Source organism: Lepidothrix coronata, unplaced genomic scaffold (genome assembly GCF_001604755.1).
Source record: "Lepidothrix coronata isolate B3197 unplaced genomic scaffold, Lepidothrix_coronata-1.0 Scaffold281, whole genome shotgun sequence".
NCBI classification, from domain to species: Eukaryota; Metazoa; Chordata; class Aves; order Passeriformes; family Pipridae; genus Lepidothrix; species Lepidothrix coronata.
This window is the reverse complement of record NW_016690461.1, coordinates 224894-251441: the sequence shown is the minus strand read 5'-3', so window position 1 is coordinate 251441 and position 26548 is coordinate 224894. Positions and strand designations below refer to the sequence as shown.

Below are 26548 nucleotides of genomic sequence, written 5' to 3'. Positions count from 1 at the left end.
GGAACAGCAACGGCTGCGGCTCAGCAAGGACTCTCCCACGGCTCCCTGAGGACAAGGCAGGCTCCTCACCTGAGCAGGTGGAGTTGGACTCATCCTCGTTGTTCCCGCAGTCGTTGTCCCCGTCGCAGAGCCAGCGGTTGGGGATGCAGCGGTTGTTCTTGCACTTGAAGCGGTCCGAGGGGCAGGTGTGCTGGTCTGTGGGGGGACACCCGCTCAGGACCTGCCCCTCATCCCACCCCATCCCTCCTCCACGTCCAGTGCAGGAAAAATAGACAGAAAAGGGCTGGAGCCTCAGGCAAACTGGGGATCAGGATCCCAACCACCATTTCTCCCTTCAACCACACTCAATCCCGCTCCCTTCCTCCAGCTGGGGAGGGGACCGAGGGGTCCTGGCTGCCCGACCCAGCCCCAGCCACCGGCCCCAAATCCCAGCACGCAGGAGGGGTCACGCACGGCAGAGCTCGGGGGCCTCGTCGCTGTTGTCCAGGCAGTCGTTGTCCCCGTCGCACTTCCAGCGCTCCTGGATGCAGCGGTTGTTCTTGCAGGCGAACTCCCCGGGCTGGCACTGCGGCGGGGGGATGTAGGACGGGTTGGCTGCCGGGGGAAAGCACAGCGAGGATTTGAACCGGGTGACCAAGTACAGCGTCCCGTGGGGAAAGGGGGTCCCCAGGAGGGGCCCGGGGCAGCCTACCCTGGCAGGTGACGGAGTCCGAGCCCAGGATCTGGTCCTCGGCGCAGGCGCACTGGCGGCCCCGGGGGGTGGCCAAGCACAGGCTGCTGCAGCCCCCGTTGTTGACGCGGCACTTGTTGGAGCCCACTGTGGAGGCAAAGAGGGGTGAGGAGATGGGACCTCCGTGCCCAGGGACCCCTGCAGACCCACGGGGGTGTCCCTGGACTCCTGGACACCCTCGATGGACTCCACAGTTGGAACCCAGCTGGAGACCCCATCTCACGAGGCCATGGGGACCCCTCAGGGGACAGAGAGCCCGGTGGAATAGGGGTGGGAGAGGGAGAGAGGGCTGCAAGGGCAGGGGATGAGCACCAGCAGAGTTTACGGACAGAAAGACAGCGTGCATGGGGATGGCCCAAAGGAAGCAAAAAGAGGTGGGGGGGCTGCTTAGGCAGGGCTCATCCTTACCCCCCAGCCCCACCCCTGCTCCAGCCCCCCACCTTGCTGCTGCTGCGCGTCGTACATCCGGATCTCGAAGATGGGCGGGCGCTCGTTGCGGAGCAGGCTCACGGCCTTGGAGGCCTGGTCCAGCCGGTAGATGCTGCCGCTGCGGTACTCGGTCCAGAAGAGGAAGTTGCTGTAGTGGCACAGCCCGAAGGCGTGGTTCAGCTCCGGGCCCTCGTACACGATCTGCGGGCAGGACGAGAGGCTCCGTGAGCCGGGATGGACACTGGGGGATGAGGCAAGGGACGATGGAAGGGGAGAGAGGGAGGCAATGCCCCGGCTGCCCACAGCCCCAGCGCTGGGGTGATCAGTGCCCGGGGCCTGTGGGATCCCCACTCGCCTTCCGCTCGGTGCCGTTGAGATAGACCATCTCGATGCGGTCGTAGAAAGCATCCACCCAGTACAGGATCTTGGCCGGGATGTCCAGGCTCAGCCCGTTGGGCCACAGGACAGTCTTGGAGGTGATGAAGATGTTGCGGTTGGAACCGTCCATCCAGGCCCTCTCGATCTTGCCCCTCTTGCTGTCCTTGGGATCCTCCTCCCAGTCCGTCCAGTACATCCACCTGCCACAGACCCTAAGCTGAGCCCTGGCCCCGTCGTCACAGCTCGTGACAGTGCAGAGACCCGACCACGTCCCTGTGGCCGTGCCGCCCCCACAGCCAGCCCTGCCCAGCCCGGCACCCGCACCCGTTCAGGGGGTCCACCACGATGGCGCGGGGGTGCGTCATCTTCCCCTCGATCAGCGTCTTCCGCGTCTGGGCGGCCTTTTCCAGCCGCGCCACACTGATGGTCTTCTTGGGGCCATCATCTGTCCAGTACAGGTTGTTCCCCATCCAGTCCACAGCGATCCCTTCCACGTTGTGGATGCCTTTGGGGAAAAGCCGGAGCGGGCGCGTCACCAGCCGGGAGATGAGGCGTGGAGGCAACAGCCCCACCTGACTCACGGTGTGTTCGGCACCGCCCGATCCCCACTCGGACCAAGAGGGGTGACGGGCCCCCAGCCCCGAGGGCACAGGCTGGGCCCCTCGGCCACGCACCGTCCTTCAGGATGGTCTCCCGCTCCGTGCCATCGATCTTCTGGCGCCCAATGAGGTAACTGGTGGTGTCGGCGAAGTAGATGAAGCCGGTCTCGGCGTGGAAGTCCAGCGCTCGGGGGTTCATGAGGTTCTCGATGGGGATCATGTGCTCGTCCGGCACCTTGGCTCCCATGTCCATCCCGCGGATGATGCCCGGACGCCCCTTCCCGTACACCAGGAACAGCTCGTGCTCAGGCTCTGCGGAGAGACAGGGACGGCCGTGGCCACCAGCCGGGCCAGGGCAGTGCCGGAGGGGTGGCACGTGGCACTGGGGCTGTCACGGGGTCACCGCTACGACACAGAGGCCGGGAGGAGGCAGTGCCCGGTGCCCACAGGGAGTGCAGAGCCCACAGGCATCCCAGGCCCCGGACCCTCGCCTCCCACATTCCCCCCAGGAAGCCCAGCACTCACTTTTGCAGGACTTCCCGTCACTGCCCAGGCTGAACCCGGAGCGGCAGCGGCAGGTTCTGCTCTTGTGGCTGTTCCCCAGGAGGCAGATGTCGGAGCAGCCTCCCGGCTTCCCGAACTGATCCGGCTCGCAGGCGTGGCTCCGCACTGCAACACAAGGGGGCTGTGGCAGCCACAGGCACCAGAGCAGCACAGGGGGGTCCTGCTCTGCGTGGGGAGCACAGGGGGACAGGGACACGGGTCTGCAACCACAGGGACATGGAGATGCTCTCATGGGTCCTCCCCAGACTTTGGCCCATTCCCCCCGGAGCTCCCGGCTGGTCAGTGAGGGGCTGAGCACTGCACAGGACAGCGCAGAGATGGGAAAGGACCTTCCCATGGGAAGGATCCCTGTGGAGAAGCCAGCCTGGCATGTCCCAGCACACCGCCACAGTCACAGGGCCACACTGCCCCGTCACACCAGCCCACCCCTCACGGGCCACGGGGAGAGCAGGGCTGCACTGGCAGGACGAGCCCCGGCACAGGGACAGCCTGGAGAGCCCCTTAATCACACTCCTTCCCCATTCAGAAATCTCCTGATTAATTTTGTATTCTGGAAAATGCCGAGCAGGCTGCAGACACTAAGAGGATTTTAAAGGAGTAAATTGATTAACTGCAGGAAGGTGCTGGGGGTGGAGCGGGCAGACAGGGATGGACACGAGGACGGTGCAGAGCCGGAGCCTTTCAACTCCCTGGAAACCCCCTGGTGCCCAGGAGCAGCGGGGTAAACACGCAGGCAGTGGAGACTGAGAGTGTGTGGGACCATTAATATTTCAAGATGCCACATCTGCCCCCACGTCCCTGAGCTCTCTGTGATCCATCAATCACGTGGCGCAGCTGCCACATCCCTCACAGGAGGGGACGCAGCGAGAGCAGGGAATGGGGCACCCCGGGGTGTTCAGCAGCACCCAGGGCCTGGGGAGCAGGAATCACAGAATCACTGAGGTTGGAAAAGATCACCCCAGCTTGACAACCAGGTCAGAGCACTGAGTACCATGTCCAGTCATTCCTTCAACACCTTCAGGGATGGTGACTCCACCACCTCCCTGGGCAGCCCCTGCCAATGCCTGACCACCCTCTCTGTGAAGAAATGCTTCCTGAAATCCCACCCAAGCCCTTGTCCAAGGACCCAAGAAGCTGTTACAGCCAGGCTGGGCTCCCACCTGTGGGCTGGCGCCGCTGGTGGTAGATGTGCAGGGCTCCACCCTTGTCCACCCGTGTCACCACCTGGTACTCGGTGCTGTTGAAGCGGTTGACGCGGATGACGCTGGTTTTCTGCTGGCTGTTGGCGTTGTCAGAGTTGGTGGCGTACAGGTAGTTCTCAAAGACGGTCAGTCCGTACAGGTGTTCGATCTGGAAGGCACCAGCATCCAGGAGGAATTCAGGAGTTAGGAGAACCTGGCTCCCAGGCGTGCAAAACCCCTGATCCCACCTCTTGTCCCCATTTCACTCACGGCACAAGACAGGACCACGCTCAGTGCTCAGCCCCAAACCCAACTGCCCCAAACCCACTCACCAGGATGCCCTGGATGATGGTGTGCCTGTTCTTGCCCTCATAGTCCACCACCTCGATGTAGTCCAGGTAGGCATCGGCCCAGTACACCAGCCTGTTCACCAAGTCCAAGGTGATGCCGTGCGGGAAGACGATCTTGCTGTCCACCAGCTTGGTGCGGTTCTGCCCGTCCATGTCACAGCGCTCCACCTTGGGGATCTGCCCGTAGTCAGTGAAGAACACCTTGCTGCAGGAGAAGAGCAAAGGCAGGAGCTCAGAGCCGGGATGGCACGTTCAGCCCCAGAGGAGGGAGGGTGTGGACAGTACATGCTCACACCAGGAGGCACAGGGGTGGCCGGGGTCTGGCACAGACTCCCAGGGGAGCTTCAACCCAGATGTGTTGGTGTCACTGGAGGAGGTCCAGGGCCCTCCACACGTACCCATGGGGTTGTATAAGTTAAAACACAACCTGAGACATCTGCCTGGGCACCCAGGAGTCGTCCTGCCTGTGGCAGCAGCTCCTGGCACCACTTCCCAATAAGGCACAGTCAGAGACGGGGATGGGCACCACCACCACAGAGCCCAGGGGACTTAACTCAGTCCCCTGTGGGGCTTCTCTGCACCTGCCCTGCTCAAGGCTGGAGTCTCTCTCCAGGTTTCCCTGCAATATTTATTTGTCTATATAAAATACTCCCAATTTTCTGCTCAATAACACCAGCTTTCTCCATCCAGGCAGGGATGGAAGTGCCAATCTGGAAAGCGGGAGGTGAGGGGGGGAATTTCCCTCTTTGCTGGTTACTGCACTCTGCCCACTGTGGCCTCAGCCACGCCAGCTCCCCACTCCCAGGGCCCAGCAGCTGCTGTGCGTGCCCTGAGCTGCTCCAGTGATTCAGCACCCCGGCTTCCCCAGCCCTGGGATTGTGCAGAGGCAGCTGCCGGACGCACAGGCACGAGGGAGCCGCTCCAGCCGTGCAAGGAGCCGACTGTTTCAGCTCCCAAAAGCCGGAGCAAAGCTGTGGACACGCTGTGTGGCACGAGCTGGGAGCAGCAGCTTATCCCGAGCTGGACCAGGGGGGTCCTGCAGGACTGAGCCCTGCGGAGCCGCTGCCGGGGCAGGCGGAGTGGGAGGTGTCCCTGCAGAGCTGGGGGCTTGACACGGGCAGGTACAGGAGACCCCCGAGCCCCAGAGGGACGGACCACCCTTGCCAGCTGTCCCCAAGGGCAGTGAGTTCCCAGGACTCACCCCATGGCTGGGTCCAGCGCGATCCCCTTGGGATTGTAGAGCTCCAGGTCCAGCAGTGTGACACAGGTGTCCCCGTTCTTGTTGCAGACAAAGATCCTGTCATCGATGTCGTCCACGAAGTAGAAGTTGCCCGTGAGCCAGTCGATGGCCATCTGCTCCACGTCTGGGCCAGGACAGGGGTGAGGGGGGTTAGACAGGGAAGGAGGGAGCCAGGAACCCCCCCATGGGGTCCCTGATCCGTCCCAGCCCACTGGGGTCACAAGCACCAACACAGCTGGGGAATGAGGCCGCGGGAGCCACGAGGGCACCAGGACCTGCACCACTCCAGGGACCTGCCCTGGTCACCCCACATGGAGCCACACGGCACCCCCAGCACCCCATCCTCTGCTCCCCAGGCACATGGGACCTGCTGCCCCCCAGGCAGCCCAGTGACCAGCCGGGGAAATCACACACAGCCAGGAGAGCATCCCGTACAAACAGTGGGAGAGCATCCTGCAGAAACACCGGGAACACATCCCGCAGGAACACCAGTGGAGCAGGGGGCAGCTCTGCAGGGTGGGTGCCAGAGGAGGGAGGGGGCAGCAGGAAGGGGAAGGGGCTCCAGCCACGGCACTGAGATGTCCCAGAGCAGCGTGGCAGAGGGGGGGCCGGGGGCAGATCCCACTGGGCGAGGTGGGAGCGGAGCTAATCCGGAGCCGCAGGGACACCCTGGAGCCTGGAGCAGGTGAGAGACAGCACCTGGCACGCAGCGTGTGAGCACTTAATTAAACCAGTGAAAGCCTGTTAAATCGGATAAACCCAAGGCACCCGAATTCCTGCCTTGCCACCGGGTCAGTGCTCAGCCCTGCTCAGCCCTCCCTGCACCCGCCAGGGCAGGGGCCAGGGTGAGGGGCTGCCAAGTGCTTTGGGTTAGTGCCCCCCAGGACCCCGTGCCCCCAGCACGGCAGCACCACAGTCAAGGCACGGGCAAGGTGGAGCAGGGACGGGGGCACAGCGACCCCCCAGCCTGGGCACCCCAAGGCCAGCAGGACCCAGACAGCCCCGGAGGAGCAGGGCCAGACACCACTGAATTATTAACCAACGCAGCAGCTCGGAAGGGAAAACATGAATCAAGTCAGGGCGTTTTGCAATGCCCCACACCCCCCCTGCTCGCGGGGCTCACCCCGGCGATGCCGCTGGGACGGGATGAGACCATGGGATGAGCACACAGAGGTCTGGGGGTGCACAAACCCCAGCCCCCCGTGCCTGGGCTATCCAGGCCAGCTCTCTCAGCCCTTGTGCCCAGGTCACAGCCCTGGGGATGGGGACTGGGACGTCCAGCCGGGGGTGATGCCGACAGTGACCCCCCTCCGGAAGGGCGAGGCCGCGGCGCCCGCAGCCACCACCCGGGGTGAGGCAGCTCGTTAAAAACAAGTGGAAACAGCCCGAGCCAAGGAATGAGCATCAACCCCAAACCCACGGCCGGCGCAGGGCCCCCGACGTGCCAGGGCCAGCGCTCGGGCTCCTGGGGCTCCTGGGCCAGCTGGGACCCCCAAGCCCCCCAAGCCCAGCTCCTGGGGCGATAGAGGGGTTTGTGCTGAGCAAAAACCACCTAAAAATGTGCACCGAGGTGCCAAGAGCCACCCTCTGCCCCTGAGATGGGGCTGCCCGAGTCCTGCTGCCACAACCAGCAGCCCCAACCCTCCCCTGCACTCCCCAGCACCCCAAACCCCCCCCGACACGGGGAGGGGGCGGCAGGGCCAGGCACAGCCCTGCCAGGGAGAGAAACACTTCAGCAAAGGGATGTGCAAGAATTCCCAAAAAAAAGCAGGTCTTGGCTGGCGCCTGCGTGGCTGAGTCAGAGTCACAGGACCGGGGGAGGGATCCAAGCAGGGGCGGGTGGGGAGCGTCGGCAGGACGGCGCGGGGGCCCTCGCCCCCCACCCAGGGCTGGGGACCCCCGGGTTCTCCTCCCGGAGGGGGCCCAGCCATCGCCATCACCCCTTTCCCATCACTCTCCTGCCTCAGCAGCCACATCCTGCCGAGCCGGAGCTGAGTCCAGCCCATCCAAGGGGGGAAGTTCACCAACCCTCAAAGAGGAATCTGGAGGGAAAACGGCCAAAACAAGCCACAGACTTCCAGCCCTGCACTGCCCTGACACCCACCCTGCCACAGCTCCCCCGGGGATCAGAAGGGTCCTGGTGCCCCCCGGGGGTCTCTGGCCCGGCCCCTGCTCCGAGCAGGACAGCACCGGGCCGGGGGTGACGCAAGCACTTGCTCCTCTCCAGGGCTGTATTTTTGCAGCTGGAAAGCATTACCCTCCTCAAAGGCTTTTGTTTTCCAGCTTTGCTCCTTCTCTCCCTGCTCACCATCCTCCCCCCTCCTTCACAGGAATCACTTTTTGTTATTATTATTTTTATTATTATTATTTTCAGCTCTTTCTTGTAGCCTCAGCTAAACCTGGATTTCCTCTTGAACTTTCGGTGGAAGCTAATTTAGCAAATGTCTATTTTTAACCCCCGGTGATGGCCTGCAGAAACCTCCCCCCCTCAATCTCGGCAGAGGGGAGGAGTGGGGGGCACAGACTCTCCCCCGCTGTGTCCCCCCAGGAGCAGAGTGCCAGAGTGCCAGTTCCCCCCGGGGAAGGTGCCACGGCCACCCATGACCATCAAGACACACCGTGGACCCAACCGAGGGGACCCAGCAGCGCTGCCCCTGTCCCTGGACATGGAGGGGTCCTGCCACGACTTCCACGGGAGCAAGAGTTTGGGGGCAGCGACCGCCCCCTCCTCCCGCAGCCCCCGTGCCTCCTCCCCAGCAGTTCCCATCCTGGAGTCAGTCCTGCTCCTTGCTCAACCCCGGCGGGGCGTTGCGGGCGGTTGCGACATGCCGAACTCATTTCCCAAGATTTATTTATTTGGGAGTGTTTGGAAAGGAGCTGGTGGGGGGCAGAGAATGGGGGATGTCAGCTCTTCCAAGGCTCTTCCCGGGAGAAGCAGCCAAACCAGCCGGCGGGGCCGGGGGGTCCACGCTGGCAGCCCCCCTGGGGGCGAGGGGGCCTTCCCAGCAGGGAGGGGGGATGGAGGGAGCACCCACAAGCTCACCAGCATTGGGGGATGGAGGGAGCACCCACAAGTTCACCAGCGTTGGGGGATGGAGGGAGCACCCACAAGCTCACCAGCGTTGGGGGATGGAGGGAGCACCCACAAGTTCACCAGCGTTGCTCAACGCGGGCGGGTCGGCAAATTCAGCAAAGCCCGAAACCCACCCGCACAGATGTTTCCTGGTTTCACACCCACCACGGCCCGAGCGATCCTGACCGAGCTGGTGCTGCCACCAGATCCTCTGCGTCACACTCTGCTCGGATCTTCCCCTTTCACAGAACCCCGGGAGGGTTTGGGTCGGAAGGGATCTTAAAGATCACCCAGTTCCACCCCCTGCCATGGGCAGGGACACCTTCCACCAGCCCAGGTTGCTCCAAGTCTCAGCCTGGCCTTGGACACTTCCAGGGATGGGGCAGCTACAGCTTCTCTGGCCAACCTGTGCCAGGGCCTCCCCACCCTCACAGGGAGGAATTCCTTCCCAATATCCCATCTAACCCTGCCCTCTGGCAGTTTGAAGCCATTCCCCCTCGTCCTGGCACTCCATGCCCTTGTCCAAAGTCCCTCTCCATCTCTCTTGGAGCTCCTTTAGGCACTGGAAGGGGCTCTAAGGTCTCCCCAGAGCCCTCCCTTCTCCAGCTGCCTCCAGATCAGAGGGGCTCCAGCCCTCAGAGCATCTCCTCGGCCTCCTCTGGCCACATCCTTCCTATGCTGGGCCCCCAGAGCTGGATGCAGGGCTCCAGGTGAGACATCCCACCCAAAGAACTCCTTGACACAAGTGGGTCATGGACCCCACGCTGCCCTCGGGAGCCGCAGCCAGAGGTTCCCCCTCCCAGAGCCTGATCCACGGAGCACCTGATTTACCCCTCTCCCAGTCAAGCACTGCAGAGCTGTGGTTTTTTTTTTGGGGAAGGAGCTTTGCTGACCCAGCACATAACTTTGCTCTGCATGAATCAGTTGCTGTGCAGTCTGCAAACACATCAATTGTGGCCTGACAGGAGGAGGAAGGAAACGCGCAATCTTCCCTCAGATTAAACCAGGGATTTCGACACCGTCCCCAGACAGCTGCGAGGGGCACGAGGGGCACGAGGGGGATGAGGGGCACGAGGGGGACAAGGGGGATGAGGGGGATGCAGCCACCCCGCAGCTCCCCCGGGCTCCTGCCCCTTGAGCGAGGAAGAAGAGAAACCCACTAAAGCTGTGGAGGTTCAACGAGCTCGGGAATCAGCACATCAAAAAAACCACCGAATTCCAGGATCGGGGAGGTTGGAAAAGACCTCCAGGATCACCGAGTCCAACCTGTGCCCAATCCCCAACTCATCACCCAGCCCAGAGCACTGAGTGCCACATCCACGCCTTCCTTGGAGACCTCCAGGGATGGGGACTCCACCACCTCCCTGGGCAGCCCCTTCCAATGCCTGACCACCCTTTCCATGCAGAAATTCTTCCCGAAATGTGTTCTGCTGAGGAGCATTGTCCCCTCACCCCAACACCAAATCCTTGTTCCTGTTCTGCTGAGGAGCATTTACCCCTGACCCCAACACCAAATCCTTGTTCCTGTTCTGCTGAGGAGCGTTCTCCCCTCACCCCAGCACATGGGATGGAGAACAGAGCTGGACCGAGCTCCGCTGCCAACATCTGCATGTTGGTTTTTAAATAAAGAATAATAAAGAATAAATAAAGAATATTTATGTCCAAGAGCATCTGCAGCGACAGCCCAGTTCTTGCTCCAGCCAGCCACGATGGATCGGCCCTGACACCAACCCCAGGTGCCTCGGGAGGCAGAGAGGGAACCGTGGGGGCCACAATCCAAGAGACAACACCCCAGAGCCGCCCGCCGGTGCCGCGGCGGACGCGGAGATCCCACCCCGAGAGCAGCGTCCCCTGCTCCCGGCACAACCCACCCCACGGGGCAGGGGGGGCCGTGGCCAACTCGCCACCCAGCGAGACACCCGGGCGGGCGCCCCACGTGCCCCCCGAGCCGCCGGCACACGCGGCCCCGGCGGAAAAACAGCTTGGAAAAGTCGCCGAATGTTTCGGCTCAGAAACGCCGGCGGCGGAGGAACGGAGGCTCGTCAGGAATGCGGTCCCCAGGGCCGCTCGAATACATCGGTTTCCTACTTTCCTTTTTATAGGGAATGATCCGTTTGATACATTTACATAATACCATAATCTGGAGGAATTTCTGCCTCTTCCCTCCCCAGACGTCCTCTCCCCGGGAGAACAAGACCGTCTCTGTGACGGCCCCGCGCTCCGTGGATAAACACTGCTCCTGGGGACAATTTTCCTTAATTAGAAGTATGTTAACAGGACGGGCACGAAGACAAACTCCCGCCCCGAAGGGCGCCGGACGGCCGGACAGGCACCCAGTGCCCCCGAGGGTCCGGCACGGCCCCCCCTCTCCCAGGAACAGCCACCTCCTTGTGTCCGAGCCGGACGGCGGAGGGGACGGCCACCACCACACAGGGCCACCGCCGTCACGTCGGCCTCGTTCCCTCAGCAAACCAGGCTCAAAAATAAATAAATTCACCCCCCTCTGCTGAGACGTTTCACTCCGAGGAGGAACCGCTGGGTGGAAGCCGGTGGCCCACGTCCAGGGCGTCTGACTCGGCACTGGGACGGATCCCGGTGGCTCTGCACACACTCACACAACGCTCCTGCACAAGCCAAACGTTCCCCTGGGGGTAACACTACCCCCCCTGGGGCTGCGCAGCCCCCCCAGAGGGACGTCCCATCTCGGGAATGGGCAGAGCCCTGATGGAAGGTGCTGGAGCATCGTCCTTCTCCAGGGAGCTCTGGGCTGTCAGGCCACGCTCTCCATGCCTTGGAGCCCTGGGACAGCACCACGGCTGCATCCAAAGGGGAACCGTGTCCGAGAGGTCACCAGCACCTCTCCAGACCCCACAGCCCTCAGCTCCCCAGGGTGGGGACACCCCAAAGCTGCCCCCTCCCCGTGTCCTGGCTCAGCCCTGCAGCATCTCTGCAGAGGCACCGGAGGTGGGAAGAGCAGGAACAGGGATGGAACGAGCTCTGGGCTGCGTGGAGGGCAGCCAAGGGACCGCTAATTGCTCTGCCTTAATGAGACCATTCCACGGGTACAAATATTCCGCAGAGGCCGAGGGAGGGGCAGGGCACTTGGCTTCCTTCTGGGTGAGAGGAGAGAGACACAGGCTCGACAGGAACCCGAGGACTGACACTGGGGTGATTTGGGGGCGGGGGGATGAGAAGCAGAAATGGGGCCAGTGTGGGCAGAGAGGATCCCGCAGGGCTCGGCCGCGCACGGTGAACCCGGGACGGACACACGGACGTGTGCAGGGACAGACACGCTCCTGTCCATGTGAAATCAAACCATCCCTGGGCACAAGAGGATCCTGATGACTCGAGACATCAGTGTCACCCTTTTGTCTCCAACGAGGTGGGAATGCAGCTCCTGAGACACCTCAGGGGTGGCCACAGGGAGACAGAAGGGACGAGTGGGGGAACCAAGAACAACCTTCCTCACCCTGCCACCACAGCCCGGGGGTCTCAGTCCCCTTGGGGGCTTTACTCCTGTCTTCTACAAGGGGAAACACCAGGTAATGGAAGTCAGAGGTGCTAGGCAGAGCTGCAGCGAGGTCCAGAGTGTCTCAGTGGCAGATCTGCCTCCAGAACAAACAGGGACCAGCAGGCTCTTCGTTAACAGACTGATTAAAATCATCATCGTGGTGTCGTCCCTCTGACACAACGAGCTGGTGTGAGGACCTGGGCAGGGACACAGCCCCAGCCCTTGCCCTCACTCAGTGCCTGCTCTCCCGTGTTGCTGCAACAAGAACAGCCATAAACAGTTAAAAAAAACCCAACAGAGAGGAACCAGGAGATGAAGTTACCAATCATCCTGCTCTCCTGCCAAGTGAGTTCACGTCGGAGCCTCTTTCTTGGCCAGGATGAGGCAGCAAGGAAGAAAAATAGCTTTCCATGCAAAGTGGGGGAAGAAATGTACTTGGATTCCTCTGCAGAGCAGCATCGCCCTGAAATCAATCTGCCCCAGCGCCCACAGCTCCTCTGCCCGCTGGCACCGGGACAGGCCATCGCAGTGACAGGGCTGAGATGGAGTCAATGAAAACACCCCCGAGACCGGCGTGTTGGGATTGATGCTGCCCAGGAAGGCATTTTAATAGTGGCCAGATTGCCAGCGTTTAGGGTTCCTAATGCGCTCGGGATCAAATGTCCCGATATTTCAAACCCCTTCCCGGGGGCTCCTTTTGTAAAGGAAAACAACAAACCTTAAGCCGAGAAACAACAAATCACAGCACCTCTGCAGCCCGTTCCCAGCAGCCCCACACGCCTCCTGTGCTGCTGAATCCCTGCCTGGGAGCCACAATCCCCACGGGGCTGCGGGGTCAGTGTGGCTCTGGCACTGCGGGGACATCAGGGGACCTGCTCCAGGACGGGGAGAACTGGGCAAACGGAGAAAACTGGAGCTCTGGGCACCTGGGCTGCTGGGGCAGGGATGGAGCAGTGCCAGGGTTGGGAAGGAGCAGTGCCAGCACCAGTGACCTGCCAGCACAATAAATGCATTCCCTGGCATCGCTGAGCTCCTGGTTCTGACCACGCAAAAAGCCACGGGAAAGGGGAAAAAGAAAAGGAAAGAGCGGGAGAAGGTGAAGAGAAGGGGAAGGGGAAGAGGAGCTGCCCTGAGAGCCACGGAGAAGTCCAGGGCTCCGGCTCCTGACACGTGTTCTCTAGTATTTTTCCACAGTCCCAGCAAAGGACTCCTGCCTTTCCCTGAATCCGAGTGTCACCCGATCACACCGCGCCGGAGACGGGGATTTAACGCCGCCGTCGAGGCCAAGAGTGACCGGCACAGGGTTGGGCTGCTGCCAGCTCACAGTGGCCTCCTAAGGAGGGTCCTGCCCTCCCTGCACGCTCCAGGCAGGCGTTCCCCCACCTCCTGGTGTCACCTGTGGGGAACGGGCACATGAATCCAGTGGGAGGTGGCACAAATCCCACCACAGACCGGAGCGCTGCTTCCCTCGCTGTCCCCGCCTCGGGGTCCACAGCTGAGCTCAGGGCTCCCCAAGGATGTGATCCCTGTCAAAGGGCCCCAGGATGAGGGGACACGAGCAGCAGGATAAGCTGGGCAGCCGGGAGAGCTGGGGGAGCAGAGAGCTCCAGCCGGGACACGGGATGCAGCAGCACAAGAGCCCGGAAGCAGATTTTAATTATTATTTTTTAGTGCACTGTTTGGCTTTGAAATTCCTTGGAAGCCCAACTCCAAACAAACAAGGACATTGTCTGGGGAAACACGTGGAGGCTGGAATCTGGTTGAGAAAACCCACGGGATCACAAAGTCCCTGGAGTTCAAGGATCAGCCACCGAGCACGGAGGGTCCACGGGGACCCGTCCCTGGCCCGGGCTGTTGCTTCAGAGCACATCCTGCCCCTGCCCCACACCAGAGGGGCTCAGGGCTGACAGGGGGTCCATGGCAAAGCCCTGTCCCTGTCCTGATGCTCCAAGTGGTTGGAGCAGCCACCAGAGCCGAGGGATGCAGCCTCAGCATCCACGTGCCTCCGTCCTTGAGCGCGAGCGGACGCGCGATGCCTGCCAGGATCCTCCCGGACAGGAACAGTACTGGATTGTCACAGGGAGCGGAGGAGAGGGAGATTGGGATGGGAGGAAGGATGAGACAAGTTCCCCTTGTTACAATTCAGCACTGGCAGGAAGGACAAGCCCTCCCCGTGCCATCGCTCGTGCCTCATCCTCCTCACGGGGCCGAGCACGGAGGGACGCTGAGCTCCCGGGGCTGGCAGGAAGGTGCCACTTCCAAGGTCCCTGCAGGGATGGGAACAGCTTGGACCCCTGCCCCCTGAGGGGCTGTGTTGCCCACCTGCTCTGGCCACTGGCACCAAGCCCCACATCCCCTGGAGGTGCCCAGAGTCTCCCCAGCCCACTCTGACTGGTGAGAGAACTAATCCAATTCCAACGTGAAGTGGGATTTTTTTTGTAAGAGAAATGGATGGAAGGTTTTACCAGCCTCTGATTTTTAGTGTGGCCCTGGAAAAAGCCCTGGGGGTAGGGAACCAGCCAGCTCAGATCAACTGAGAAAATCAGTGCCTGTGACAAATGTCCACAGGCAGCGAGGGAGCCGAGGGAGCGGCAGAAGTGCCGGAGCTCTCGAGCCTGCGGAGAGCAAAAGGGTTTGGGAGTGTAAGGACCAGGGGAACAGCAAAGCTCCGGGTACAGCAGGTCATGCCAAGGCCTGTTAACAGCCTCCATCCAACACGGCTCCCACAGCACAAGTGACACTAATCTCTGCAGGAAGGGAGCGGGGTGGGGAGGCAGGGGAGCCGCCACACATCCCACACCTCCCCTGGCAGCTGGAGCTGCTGCTTTCCAGCCCCTCAGCATCAATCTCCCCCCATCAGATGCCAGCTCAAGCCCCATTAGCAGCAGGCACCAGGGAGGCCCCATTCCTGCTGGGAGCAGATAATGCCATAAAGAAGCAAATAAAGAGGGAAACCACTAATTGGATTCACAGGTCTCTCCAGTGTCCTGCCTCAGAGTGACATTATCTCCTCATCCCAGTGCCCAGCACTGGACTCAGCAGCAGGGGAATTCATTTCTCCACCCCCTTTGTGCTGAGGAACCAGCCTCACCCCGAGGGAGGCTTCAGAGAGGAGCTGGAGGGGCACCAAAAGCAGAGACCTCCCTAAATCCCGGGAGGGGAGCAGGGAGCTGAGCCCTGGCCTGCCCGATTCCACGCTATCGCCTCCGAGAGCAAAGGGTGAGGCCTCTCCCTAAAAATACACACTGCCCTAAAAATACACAAGGCGAGCTTAAATTAACCGTGCACACACACCCGTGGCAGCCACAGCCGGCTCAGCCCAGCCACACACAGCCCCCGGGACCCCCAGGACCCCCGGGATTCCCGGGACCCAGCCTTGTGCCCTTGGCAGAGAAACGCCCTGGGCTCCGGGATCCCCCCGGGACCTTCCCTCGTTTGCAGAGATCGGTTCATCCACGTCCCCACCGGTCCCACTGCTCTGCACTGGTGAGGAAGGTGCTGGAAGCCCACAGGGACCCCTCACCAGGCAGAGGCTCTCGTGGGCCTGACCTAGAGAGCACCGAAATCCCAGTCAGTGACTCTCCTTCCCGTTCTGCCTGTGGAACTGGGAGCAGCGAGCCCGAACAGGAGACGGAGCTGTAACCACACTCGTTCCGGCCACGGAGCCACGAGCGGAAGGGAAGTGCCACCGGCCACTCAATGACTCACACGGTGCCCACAGAGGCACCTTTGGGTTGGGAGTTTGTTCTCAGTCACTTTTTGGGGTGGAACTCGGTCACTTTTTGGGGTGGGACCAAACGACGAAGCAAAAACCGCCATCCCCCAAACCTGCTGCACAGGTACCGGCTCCTCCCTGCACCCCTTTCCCTCAGATCCTCACACAAAGAAACCACGAAACTTGCTAGAAATAATAAAAGGGAAGGAAAAGGAAAGGCCAGTTCCTGGCTCTGTGAGAAGCTGCCTCCTTCCCAGTTTCACCCACGGCAGTCTGGGGACACTCAGGCGTCACAAGGAGACGGGGATGGGGGAGCAGGAGCAGGATCCCGAGGGGAGCGACCACTCACGGTGCAGACTCAGGGAGATGTTGATGGAGCGTTCCTCCACAAATCCCTTCAGGTTGGGGATCTTGGCGCATTTGAGGATGGTCTGGGAGGCACTGTCGCCCACGTGGACCCAGCACACCGTGTCCTCCACGTAGTTGAAGTCCATGGCCGTGGTCTGCTTGGCACTGGTGGGGGTGATGTTGGGCACGGGGGCTCCGCTCAGGTACGTGGCCAGGATGTTCTGGGAGTTGGCGATGAGCAGCACGGGAGGGCGATCCACAGGCTCTGGGGGAAGGGGGGGAGAAGGGGGGTCACGGCAGAGCACCTGAACCCCACACCAGCCTGCAGCCCAGCCCTTCTGATCCGGCCGAAACAGCACCGTGGCACAGGCGAGGAGGTGGCAGGGCAGGACACTCCTCAGGGTCTTCCCTGACATGGAGAGCCCAGAGCAGGGCCACGGCCTGCAGAGCTGCCCCGAAGCACCACGCTCCTCCTGCCAGGGATCTCACCGTTCTTGGCTTTGCAGGATCTGTTGTCTGGCTGCAGGAGATACCCCTCGACACAGCTGCAGGTGTAGGAGCCCTCCGTGTTGGTGCACGTCTGGCTGCAGGTCCCGTACACGGTGCATTCGTCAAAGTCTGGAAAAGACAGGAAAAACCCCGAGGTTTGGACCAGCAAACACCCCTCCTTGGCTGCCTGAAGATGGAATGAGGCTTCCCCATTTTCTCCAAGGTGGAGCTGCAGAGGAGGGGACGATTCTCAAGCTGAAGGGACCCTCACATTTGTCTCACAAGGAATTGAAGGGACCTTCACACCCAAGGCCACCCCATGACAGGACAGGCAGCCCCCAACTCTCTGCTCCAGCATCAGCTCCAGCAGGACAAGCCCTGCCTGGCCACTGAGCCTCCTCACGGCCTCGTTACCCACTGAGCCTCCCCCCAGCTCTGCACCTCCATTCCCACTCCAAATCCCTCTAATCTGCAGCTCCCAAACCCCCAGCTCAGCCATTCTTCTGGCAGATAAAAATGATGCATCCCCCAGAGCTCCTGCCCCAGAGCTCTGACAGAACCAGGAACAGCCCCTTCCACTTCTGCAGGGGGACATGAAAGGGATGGAGACACCACAGTCCAGCACTTCCAGACTTGTTTCTGGCATTACATCGATCCCATCACTCCTTGCTGACCCTCCCCTATTTTCCCCACCCTCTCCGAGGCAGAGACACCAGGAGCACATGCCAGGCCCTGACTGGACACAAAGGCCTTTTCCCTACTCCCTCCCAATATTCCTGACTCAGGCTTTCAGGAGCCACATCCACAGGGGCTGGAGTCTCATCCCATCCCACCTGCCCCATGTTCCCCCCAAAAGGCGAGGTCTGCCGAGCCCCTTTTGCTGCTCCCAAGCTGGTGACACTGGACACATCCCAGAGGACCCAAAGTCACCAGGAATGGGGTGAGGGCTCTGCCCGGCCCGGACCCACCTCTGCAGCTCCTCCGGTCCTCGGCCAGCTGGAAGGAGTGGTTGCAGTAGCAGACGGGGCCGGCCAGTGTTGGGGCACAGTGGTGCTGACAGCCCAGAGCTGAGCAGTTGGCCAGTTGTTCTGCAGAGACAGGGGAGAGGGAGGAGGGAGGATGTCACCGGGGCAGGAACAGGATGGACACCCAGGACCCGACTTCTGGCTGAAGGGGACCCCAAGACACCACCCCAGGCTTTGCTGGGGGCCTCTATGCTGGTCCCAGCTCCTCGGTGGGGACAGAGGGACTGAGACCCTCCCCAGAGGGAGGGAGGCCATATGGGGGGGTCTGAGCAGCCCCCACTGTACCCTGGCACTGCTGACTTCAAGCCACTTCAGTGGTGGCCCAGACCTGGCACTCCTTGTGCAGGAGAGTGGTGTGGGACGGAGCTCCAGGGAATCCTGGGGGACACAAGATGCACTGGAGAGCCTGGAGCTCCCCTCCCCTCCTCGCCCTGCCTGACCCAGTCACTTGAGGGCTCAGAGTGGGCAATGGGGGGGGTTCAGCACGGGGGCTCTGCTGGCACTGCCACCCCTGGGATGTCTGCGAGGGCAGCAGAGGGGCCCCAACTCTCTGCAGGGAGCAAGACGGGGCGGCACGAGGCTCCAGCAGCTGGAGTGTGAATGGGGGTGTCAGCTCGGGGTGACAGTTTGGGGCAACGCCTTTGGGTGACAGTTCAGCCTGATGGCTTTAGGTGACAGCTCAGGGGGACAGTTTGGGGTGACAGCTCAGGGGGACAGCTCAGGGGGACAGTTTGGGGTGACAGTTTGGGGTGACAGCTCAGGGGGACAGTTTGGGGTGACAGTTTGGGGTGACAGCTCAGGGGGACAGTTTGGGGTGACAGTTTGGGGTGACAGTTTGGGGTGACAGCTCCCCTGCCCAAGCCTGGGGCGAAGGCAGGCCGGGGCCCGCAACCGGCTGCGAGGAAATGCCTCCCTGGGGGAGGAAATGCCTCCCTGGGGCGGCACCGGCCATGGCAGGGGGGACTCTGCATCCGGCTCAAGCACCACCGAGGGCCCCGACGTGCCCAAACCTGTGAGCTCCAGGTGCCCAGAGCCGGGAGCAGCAGCTGCCCAGGCCGGCCCTCGCCGCGTGCGCGCGGCTCACGTGCTGCCCGGCCGGGAAAATCAGATCCCGCTTCGGTAACGAGAGCCATTACTGAAATATTAATTGTGGGCTCCGGCACAGCTGCAGGAGCTGCCCCGGGCTCTCCAGTGGCAGAGGAGGAGGGGAGAGGAGCTGCGTCCCAGGAGGAAGCCCCTCGGGGCCGGGGGGTCCCAGTGGAGTGGGGCAGGAGCCCCCCGCCCGAGGCAGGGAAGGGTTGGGGAGCAAAGAGGCTTCAGAGCTCGGGGTCAGCCGGGGACACACATTTCTGAGCGACTAATCTGCGCAGCAGCACGCTGGTTTAGGGAGTTTTCCAGCAGGATTAGCCACGGGGACAGGCCAGGAGGGGGGACAAAGCTCCTGGAAATTAGGAAAAAACCACAGTGGTATCTCTTATCTGGACCAGAACCCCAGGCCTGGAGCTTTTAAAGCCAGGAGACAATGCAGCTATTTCATGGCTGTGGGCTCAGGAATGATGGGCATTTCACTTCCAAGCGGCTCTGGATAATCTCTGGATCTGAGAGCGGCCAGCGCTGAGCTGAGCGTGGTGGGGCTCACTCCCAACCGCAGAAAGCAGGGACAGACGGGGACCTCGTCACCCCCATCCCATGGGGGAGCATCCCGTGGGGCAGCCCCCCCTTCCCGCAGCCCCCCGGGACCACCCAGACCTACCCCGGCAGTGCGGCCCCTCGTCGGAGCCGTCGAAGCAGTCGTGGAGCCCATTGCAGAGTTTGCTCATGTGGATGCAGAGCTCGGTGCCCAGGCAGTTGTGCTCGTTGGGTTGGCAGCGGGACACTTTGCTCTGGGGACCTGCAGGACACCAAAGGGCACAGGGGTCAGCACAGGGGTCAGCACAGGGGTCAGCACAGGGGTCAGCACGGGCCCCGCAGCCCCAGCACCTCCCTCGGTGCCAACACGCTCCTTGTCCCGAGGCCATGGCACAGGCAGGTTCATGGGGGGCCGTTCCAAACCCAGCACAAGGAGACACAATCTCCATTATTAACTGGAAAAATTACAAAGGAAGCCAGGTTTTATTTTTAAGCTCCTCTGGAAAGAAGCAAAGCATGGAGACAAACAACAAACACACATCAAAAATCGATTAACGGCCTGAAACCCCAGGAAAAGCTCCTGCAGGGTCCAGCACGGCTTTACACCGGGCTGGAGGTGGCTGCAGGGGGTGACACACAAACAGCGAGCCCTGGCACAGCCCCTGTGAATCCTGGCCCCCTCCACAGGGTCTCCCCCCTCCCTGTCCCAGACCCACGTTCTGTGTCAGGGCCGAACACGCAGCATTTCACCGGAGCCACCAACACACCTCTGCCCAGCCAAACCACTAAAATCCCATTTTCTGGGGAGCCAGGGGCTGTTTGTGCCTCACTCTCCTGTCAGCAGGGCTGGCAGTGGGGACAGTGGCAGAAATAGCTCCACGGATCCCCGCGGGCCCCCCGTCCTTCGCACCCGTGAGCGCCGGGAAGGGCACAGCACACGCCGGGCACCGTGTCCAGGCACGGTCCCGTTTTAGCCCAGTCACCTTCATCGGAGGCTCTGACAGCGGGGTTTGTCCTAAATAAGCTCAAAGTCTCCTTGGAGAGGAGTGTTACATCACACAGAGCTCCGTGTGCCGGTACATCCTCACACCACACGGCCCCGGCCAGCGCGGGCTCAGCGTCACCACCGAGTGACCCAGGATGGGACCCCCGCCCTGACCCCCACCCTGACCCTCGGGCTCCCAGCAGCTGTGGCTCCAGCAGGAGCCCACGGCCCCCAGCAGCACGTGGAGCTGTGGAAAGGGGACCACAAACCCCGGGGTTTGTGAACCCCCCGAACACACAAACCCATCCCAGCCAAAACCTGCCCCCATCCCTCTGCCCGTCCTGTGCATTGACACACACCTGCCCCTGCCTGCACAGGAGGTGCCCAAAAAATGGGAATCTAACGGGCTCCAGATGCCAGATGGCTCCTCTGAGCCTCAAACACATCCCAGTATGCCTCCAGTTAGCCAACTGGGACCAGGGCCTCCTCCAGGATGGCAGATACGGAGCTCAGGACACCCAGGCTCTGTCACACCCACTGAGGATGGGGGATTCCCCCCTTTCCAAGCCCCAGGGCACCCAGCAGATGACTCCTGGGAGAATTTCCTACTGGGTGCCGCTGCCCAGATTTGTTTTTCACAGAGGGTGGGCCCCCAGTAATTGCAAATTACAGGATAATTATGTAATATCAATATATGGACCAAAAGAACGAAGGGGCTGAAATGAAGCGCCCAGTTCATCAGTCAGAGCTGCTCTGCCGTGTCCATTATTCCCTGCAAAGAGCCTGGATCAAACCACTTATCCCAAACAGGGCAGGATTAATCCACAAGCCACTTTGTTTGCTTTTGACTGTGTTGGCGCTAATAAATGAGCCAATTTATTACATGTGACAAGCTTGTGGTACACCCCAAGGAGCCGAATTAGGCAGGAATGTTTAACCTCGAAAAACCACCCGGAAAAAAAAAAAGGAGGAAAGAAGAAAAGCAACTCTTCCTCCTGCAGCTGATTTGGCAACAGCCCAGAGAGAGGCAGACGTGGGGGAACGCGGAGAGGGGAGAGGCTGGAGGGGCAGGAGCTGGATGGCCCTGCCTGTCCCACCGGGATGCCCAGGGATGGCAGCAGGGAGGGTCCTCACTGCTCACACCCAAACTCACACAGGACCACGCCAAGGGCAGACCCAGCACGGCAAGATGAGGGACCCGAGGTCTCCTGAACCCTCAGGTCGATGGATGGACCAACCAGATGCCAGCCACAGCTCAGCCGTGGCAAATTCCCTCCTCAGAGCCCCTCATCTCCTCTGATTTCCAACAGGATGGAGGCTCCTGTCCAAGTGTTTTCCGTGGAGCAAAAAGCTGACCGGCCGGGCAAGAACCGCGCGCGAGGCGCTCGCGCCGGCACGAGCACAGCACCGGGCTCGGGAGGGACAGGGACACGTGAGCAAAGCCAGGGAACACTTCAAAGGATTCCCCAGGGAGGAAAACCTGACAGGTACCTGAGGGCGTTTCAAGAGGCTCCCACAGGAGCACGTGGGTGCCACGCAAACCTCCCGGCACCGAAGGACAGGCGGAGCAGCCGCGGGAGCCGCGCTCGCAGCCCCGGCTCAAACACGGATTAAATGGGAGCAATAAAAGTCATTCTCTCCCTGCCAAGGAGATAAGGGGGATGAGAGGCTGCTGGAAGCCCCGGTGCCGGAGTGGCGTGAGAAAAGCCGGCCTGGCAATCCCGGAGATACCAGGGGCACGTGCTGACAGGTTGGGCTCGGCGGGAACGAGCCCGGGCAGAAGCAGGCAGGAGACTCCCCACATCCCCCTGCCCAGGGGAGCGGCACAGACGGGCACCAGCACAGCGGGGTGACCCCGATCTCCACGTCCTGGGGGGCACAGCCTCCCCCTGGCTCCCTCCCGCTGTCTTGGGGTGAAGAGCAGGAACTTGGGAACAGTAAGCAGAGTCCCTCAGGGAGGCCAAACTCCCCGGGGAGGGAACGGCTTCCCAAGGACTGAGCGAGTCTGAAGTTTAGGGTCTGTGACGGTGATGGAAACTCGTGGATTCGGTCCCACAAGTGGGCTCAGCCCACATGGTGAGGAGAGAGGAGATGCCAGGCTTCGGTCTGAGCCTCGCAGAGGCTCCCACTTCCCTGTCCTGGAAGTGTCAAGCACGTTCCAAGGGGCTCAGGGTCAGCAGGTCATTCTGTGTCCCCCAGGAATGAACCCTCAGGGGAGCTCGGACCAAACCCAAGAGTCCTCCAACATCCACAATCCCCACACAGATGGACATGAGGTGCATCCACAGCACCAGACACTGCTCCCAGCAGCAGGGCCCCCACCGGCCACAGGGAAGGGAGAGGAAGAAGGGAAAGAGGGAAGAGCATCCAAGGGGTCCGTTCTCCCATCACCTGTCCACATGGATCGAGCAGGGACATGTGCAGCGAGTGGAACACGTCAATCAGGACAGATTCCTTCCAGCCTCCGAGCCCTCCCGCTGTAATTTTCCAGGGCTGCTGCTTGACTGGAGCCAGCCAGCCCATCCCAGCCCCCCAGCCCTCCCACAGAGGGGCCGGTTGCATCATTTTGCCTTAAGGAATAAATAAACCCGGAGCCGAACCAGAAACTGCTCAGAAGGAGACGGTTCTGCCAAGCACGGTGTGAAGTGGGAATCCAGGAGGCATCACTGGGACCGGGGACCAGGGGATTCTGCTGGTCCCCAGCAGTGGCTGCCCTGTGACCCGGAATCAGGCAGAGGGAGAAAGCGGGACACAGGGACAGGTGGTTCCTTCTCCAGCCCAGCCGGAGCAGAGGTCCTGGCACATCCCTGCGGAGCCCCCGGAGTCAGCACAGCTCTAACTCGCTCCCCTGAGCAGACACAGCCCCTCCATCCCCATCCCTGTGCTCCATCTCAGCCATCCCAGCTCCCTGTTTGCTTCTGGGGAGACACCACTGCCCCAGCTGAGGTGGGAGCACCCCCAGTGCCGGGGCCATCCGTGTCCAAGGGGCTCCAGCAGCTCAGACCAGCAAACCCAATCCAGCATCCCAACCCCAAAACACACCTGGGAGAGCGGCATCGCTTCCCCAGCTGCTCCCCAGGACTCCCAGAGACCTCCTGCCCTTGCTCCCAGTGCCCGGGAACGCCGGGTGCTGTGGCACCGAGGACGGGGTGCCACTGCCTGGCCCCCGACTCCTCCTTCCTCGGGTACCTCCATTTCGATGGGGACAGAAACAGAGGGGGGATTCCCCGGGTTGTTCCGATGGATCCCAGCCCTGGAACAGCAGACAGACGGACGGATGGACGGACGGATGGACGGAATGGACACCCCCCACCCCGGGGGGCTGAGGTAGAGCCGTTGTGGTGCGATGGCTGCTCGGGGCCCTGGGACGCCCGTGGAACGGGCGGAACAAACCCGAAGGAGGAGGGTTAGGAAGGAAAGGCATACATACATATCTCGGGAGATTCATCCGAGCCATCCGGACAATCCTTCTCCCCGTCACAGCGCCAGCCCTTAGATATGCACGTAATCTGATCTTTGCATGCAAACTGTTTGGGGCTACAAGTCTTCGGTGCTGGATGGGAAAAGAAATAACGATAATAAACAACATCAGTTTCTTCCCAAAGACAAGTTGTTTCAAAATAAAAAAAAAAAAAAAATCAAATTTCAATTAAAGGGCCGAGATTGGGGTTTTTTTTTAGGGGGAGATGATTTCTTTCGGCGAAAGTTTGAGCCCGGCATCGGATCCATCAAAGCTGCCCCTGAGGAAAGGAGGAAATTTAAGCTGGAGCATTAATTACACCGGGAGAAAACAAGAGCTGAGTGCTGTGATGCACTCGCAGATTTTAAAGATCATTTAACTTGGATGAATTAGCTCCTGGGAGCCAGAGGCACTTTGCTTTCCGTGCTAGGCAAGGAAAAAACAGGGGGAAAACAAGCAAACCCAAATGAGAACAAATTAAAAAGTAATGTTTCTTTAAATCATGAGGACAACAGTGGGATGGCATTACATCCATCCTGTGCCCAGGACCCCGGGGCAGCCCAGGGAGGGGGCAACTGCAGCACCAACCCCTACAACACACAGGGATGGAACGTGGACGGAACAAAAACCAGCAAGAAAAGCCAAAATCCAGAGGCTGGGAAGGGAGACGGGTTGGGAAGAGCCTCCTGACTGTGTCCTGAGGGTGTCACTGCAATGTGTGTGTGGGGGGGTCACTGCACCCCCCACCCCCCAAAAGCAGAGGCGGCAATGAGGGGTCACTGCAATGAGGGGTCACTGCCATGGGGGGGTCACTGCCATGGGGGGTCACTGCAATGAGGGGTCACTGCCATGGGGGGGTCACTGCCATGAGGGGTCACTGCCAGGGGGGGGTCACTGCCATGGGGGGGTCACTGCCATGGGGGGTCACTGCCATGGGGGGTCACTGCCATGGGGGGGTCACTGCCATGGGGGGTCACTGCCCAGCCCCAGCCCGGGGAGGGGTCTGACATCCTGCAAACCCAAAGCGACTGGGAACGGCTGTTCAAGCAAGGGCAGTCACACGCAATTCCCAAAACATTCATCTCGTGGCATCCCGGCTCTCCTGCCAAATTCCCTGCTCCAAGGACCCACTTCCTGCTCAGCCTGAGGAAGAGGGGTCTCTGTGCCTGCATCTTCCTCCCCAGCTCCTGCCACGGCGCTGCCCCACAGCGGGGATGCTGCGAGGGGAGAGGATGGGGATGGTCCAGTCCCCAATCCCAGTCCCTAGAGAGGAGGAGGAAACCCTTCCTACCCTGTCACAACACTAATTATCCCTCAGACCTGCACAGGGCTTCGCCTGAGCCGTTTGCTGTGACTGAAGTGCAGCTCCTCCTGCAAACCTGCTTCCCTCCTTCCTCCCCTTCCCTCCACGGCATCCGCACCGGCGGCGTGGGAGCTGCTGCTCAGCACCACGGCGGGGGCTCAGCACAGCCAAGATGGAGCCTGGACGGATCAAAATGGATGGAACATCCCCAGGGATGAGCAGATCCTTCCCCTCCACCTTCCCTAGGCCGGAGGTGACCTCTAGACCAAGCCTGTCCCCTTCCTCCCACCAGGCTCAGCCACGGGCACCTCCTGCTCCACCCTCTCCCAACCCAGCCCTGCCGCCCCCTCTTCCCAGAGCTCATCTGCCGCCTCCATCTCCCAGCCACAAGTGCAACCCAACGCGGGATTCATTAACAAAACCACAGCAAAGGACCGACACTCCCTTGGATTTCCTGCTCTTCCTCATCTTCCCAGGTCTCGGCAGCCACAACGTGACCCACGGCTGCCGCAGCCGCCGGCACCCGGAACCCACGGCCCGGCACCTGCCCCGGCCGAGCTCGGCTTCCCAAGGGAGCAGGCAGAGCCAGAGCAGGGCAGATCCCTGGGGAGCCATTCCCAACTGAGTGCCCCATCCCAGCCCTCACGGGAGGGGAAACCAGAGCCAGTGCACGAGGCTGTTTTGCACTGGAAACACCAATCCTGCGGCAGGGACACCCGGGGATGCTCCGAGGGGTCATCCCCCAGCACCAGCACGTCCGTGCCGGGCAGCCCCGGTTCCAGGACCGGAGCAGAACACGTGGGATTTCCCCCAAGCGTTGACACATCACACTTGGCCAGGCTGCACGTGCAGCACGGACCACACACCTCGGGGGCACCCGCCCTTCCCCAGGGGGTGATGCTCCAGGCAGGATGACCCCAGGGAGCCACCCTGACACCCCTCGGTGCCACGGGGCACCCAGACCGAGCTCAAACCGCCCCCTCCGCCATCCCCGAACACGCCGCCGCCTTCGGCAGAGCATCTTCCAGGGTGGCTCTGGCACTGCTGGCACAGCTCGGGGCAGGGGGAGGAGGGAAGGAGATCACTTCCCACCCGGCAGTTGGCTCTCCGGGCTCCTGGGCAACCCCACGCACCCCCTGTGCCCGCACAGCGTGTTCCCGGCGCTCAATGCCCCGAGCCCGGCGCGGTGCCTCGGTGCCAGGTGGACAATTAGAGAAGGTGTCTGTTCATGCCTCCCTCACACGGAGCCAAATCCCCTTCCCAGCGGCAGCGATGGCAGCGGAGCTCCAGCCCCGGGAGGGGGAATAAAGGAGCCTTCATCGGCGCACAATGGGCGGCTCAGAGCGGGGCCGGGGCAGCTGCGGGGACACATCCAGCCTTGGCAGCCAGAGGAGAGACCCCGGCTCAAAAGGGACTCAAAGGGGACAGAGCGGGGAGAAACCGGGCTAAAAAATGGCTAAAAAATTGTCAAAATAGCCAAAAAAGGGCAAAAAATGGGGAAATTGGGGAAAAAAAAAAAAAGACCCAGAGGAGAGTCAA

At 61.5% G+C, this 26548-nt stretch overlaps 1 protein-coding gene across 1 annotated transcript in view; it reads right to left on the bottom strand.

The window, feature by feature from the left end:
* LRP1 (LDL receptor related protein 1) overlaps nucleotides 1-26548 on the bottom strand; it is an 88902-nt gene that overhangs the window by 50449 nt on the left and 11905 nt on the right. Inside the window, exons 2-17 of the mRNA XM_017836605.1 lie at nucleotides 23677-23799; nucleotides 19386-19523; nucleotides 17576-17695; nucleotides 16608-16736; nucleotides 16120-16383; nucleotides 5433-5595; nucleotides 4214-4436; nucleotides 3861-4050; nucleotides 2662-2805; nucleotides 2212-2448; nucleotides 1862-2042; nucleotides 1515-1737; nucleotides 1171-1360; nucleotides 692-817; nucleotides 454-594; nucleotides 70-195 (exon numbers count right to left, since the gene is read on the bottom strand). Coding sequence (XP_017692094.1) covers nucleotides 70-195; nucleotides 454-594; nucleotides 692-817; nucleotides 1171-1360; nucleotides 1515-1737; nucleotides 1862-2042; nucleotides 2212-2448; nucleotides 2662-2805; nucleotides 3861-4050; nucleotides 4214-4436; nucleotides 5433-5595; nucleotides 16120-16383; nucleotides 16608-16736; nucleotides 17576-17695; nucleotides 19386-19523; nucleotides 23677-23799 — 2718 coding nt within the window. The remainder of the gene's footprint in view (nucleotides 1-69; nucleotides 196-453; nucleotides 595-691; nucleotides 818-1170; nucleotides 1361-1514; nucleotides 1738-1861; nucleotides 2043-2211; nucleotides 2449-2661; nucleotides 2806-3860; nucleotides 4051-4213; nucleotides 4437-5432; nucleotides 5596-16119; nucleotides 16384-16607; nucleotides 16737-17575; nucleotides 17696-19385; nucleotides 19524-23676; nucleotides 23800-26548) is intronic.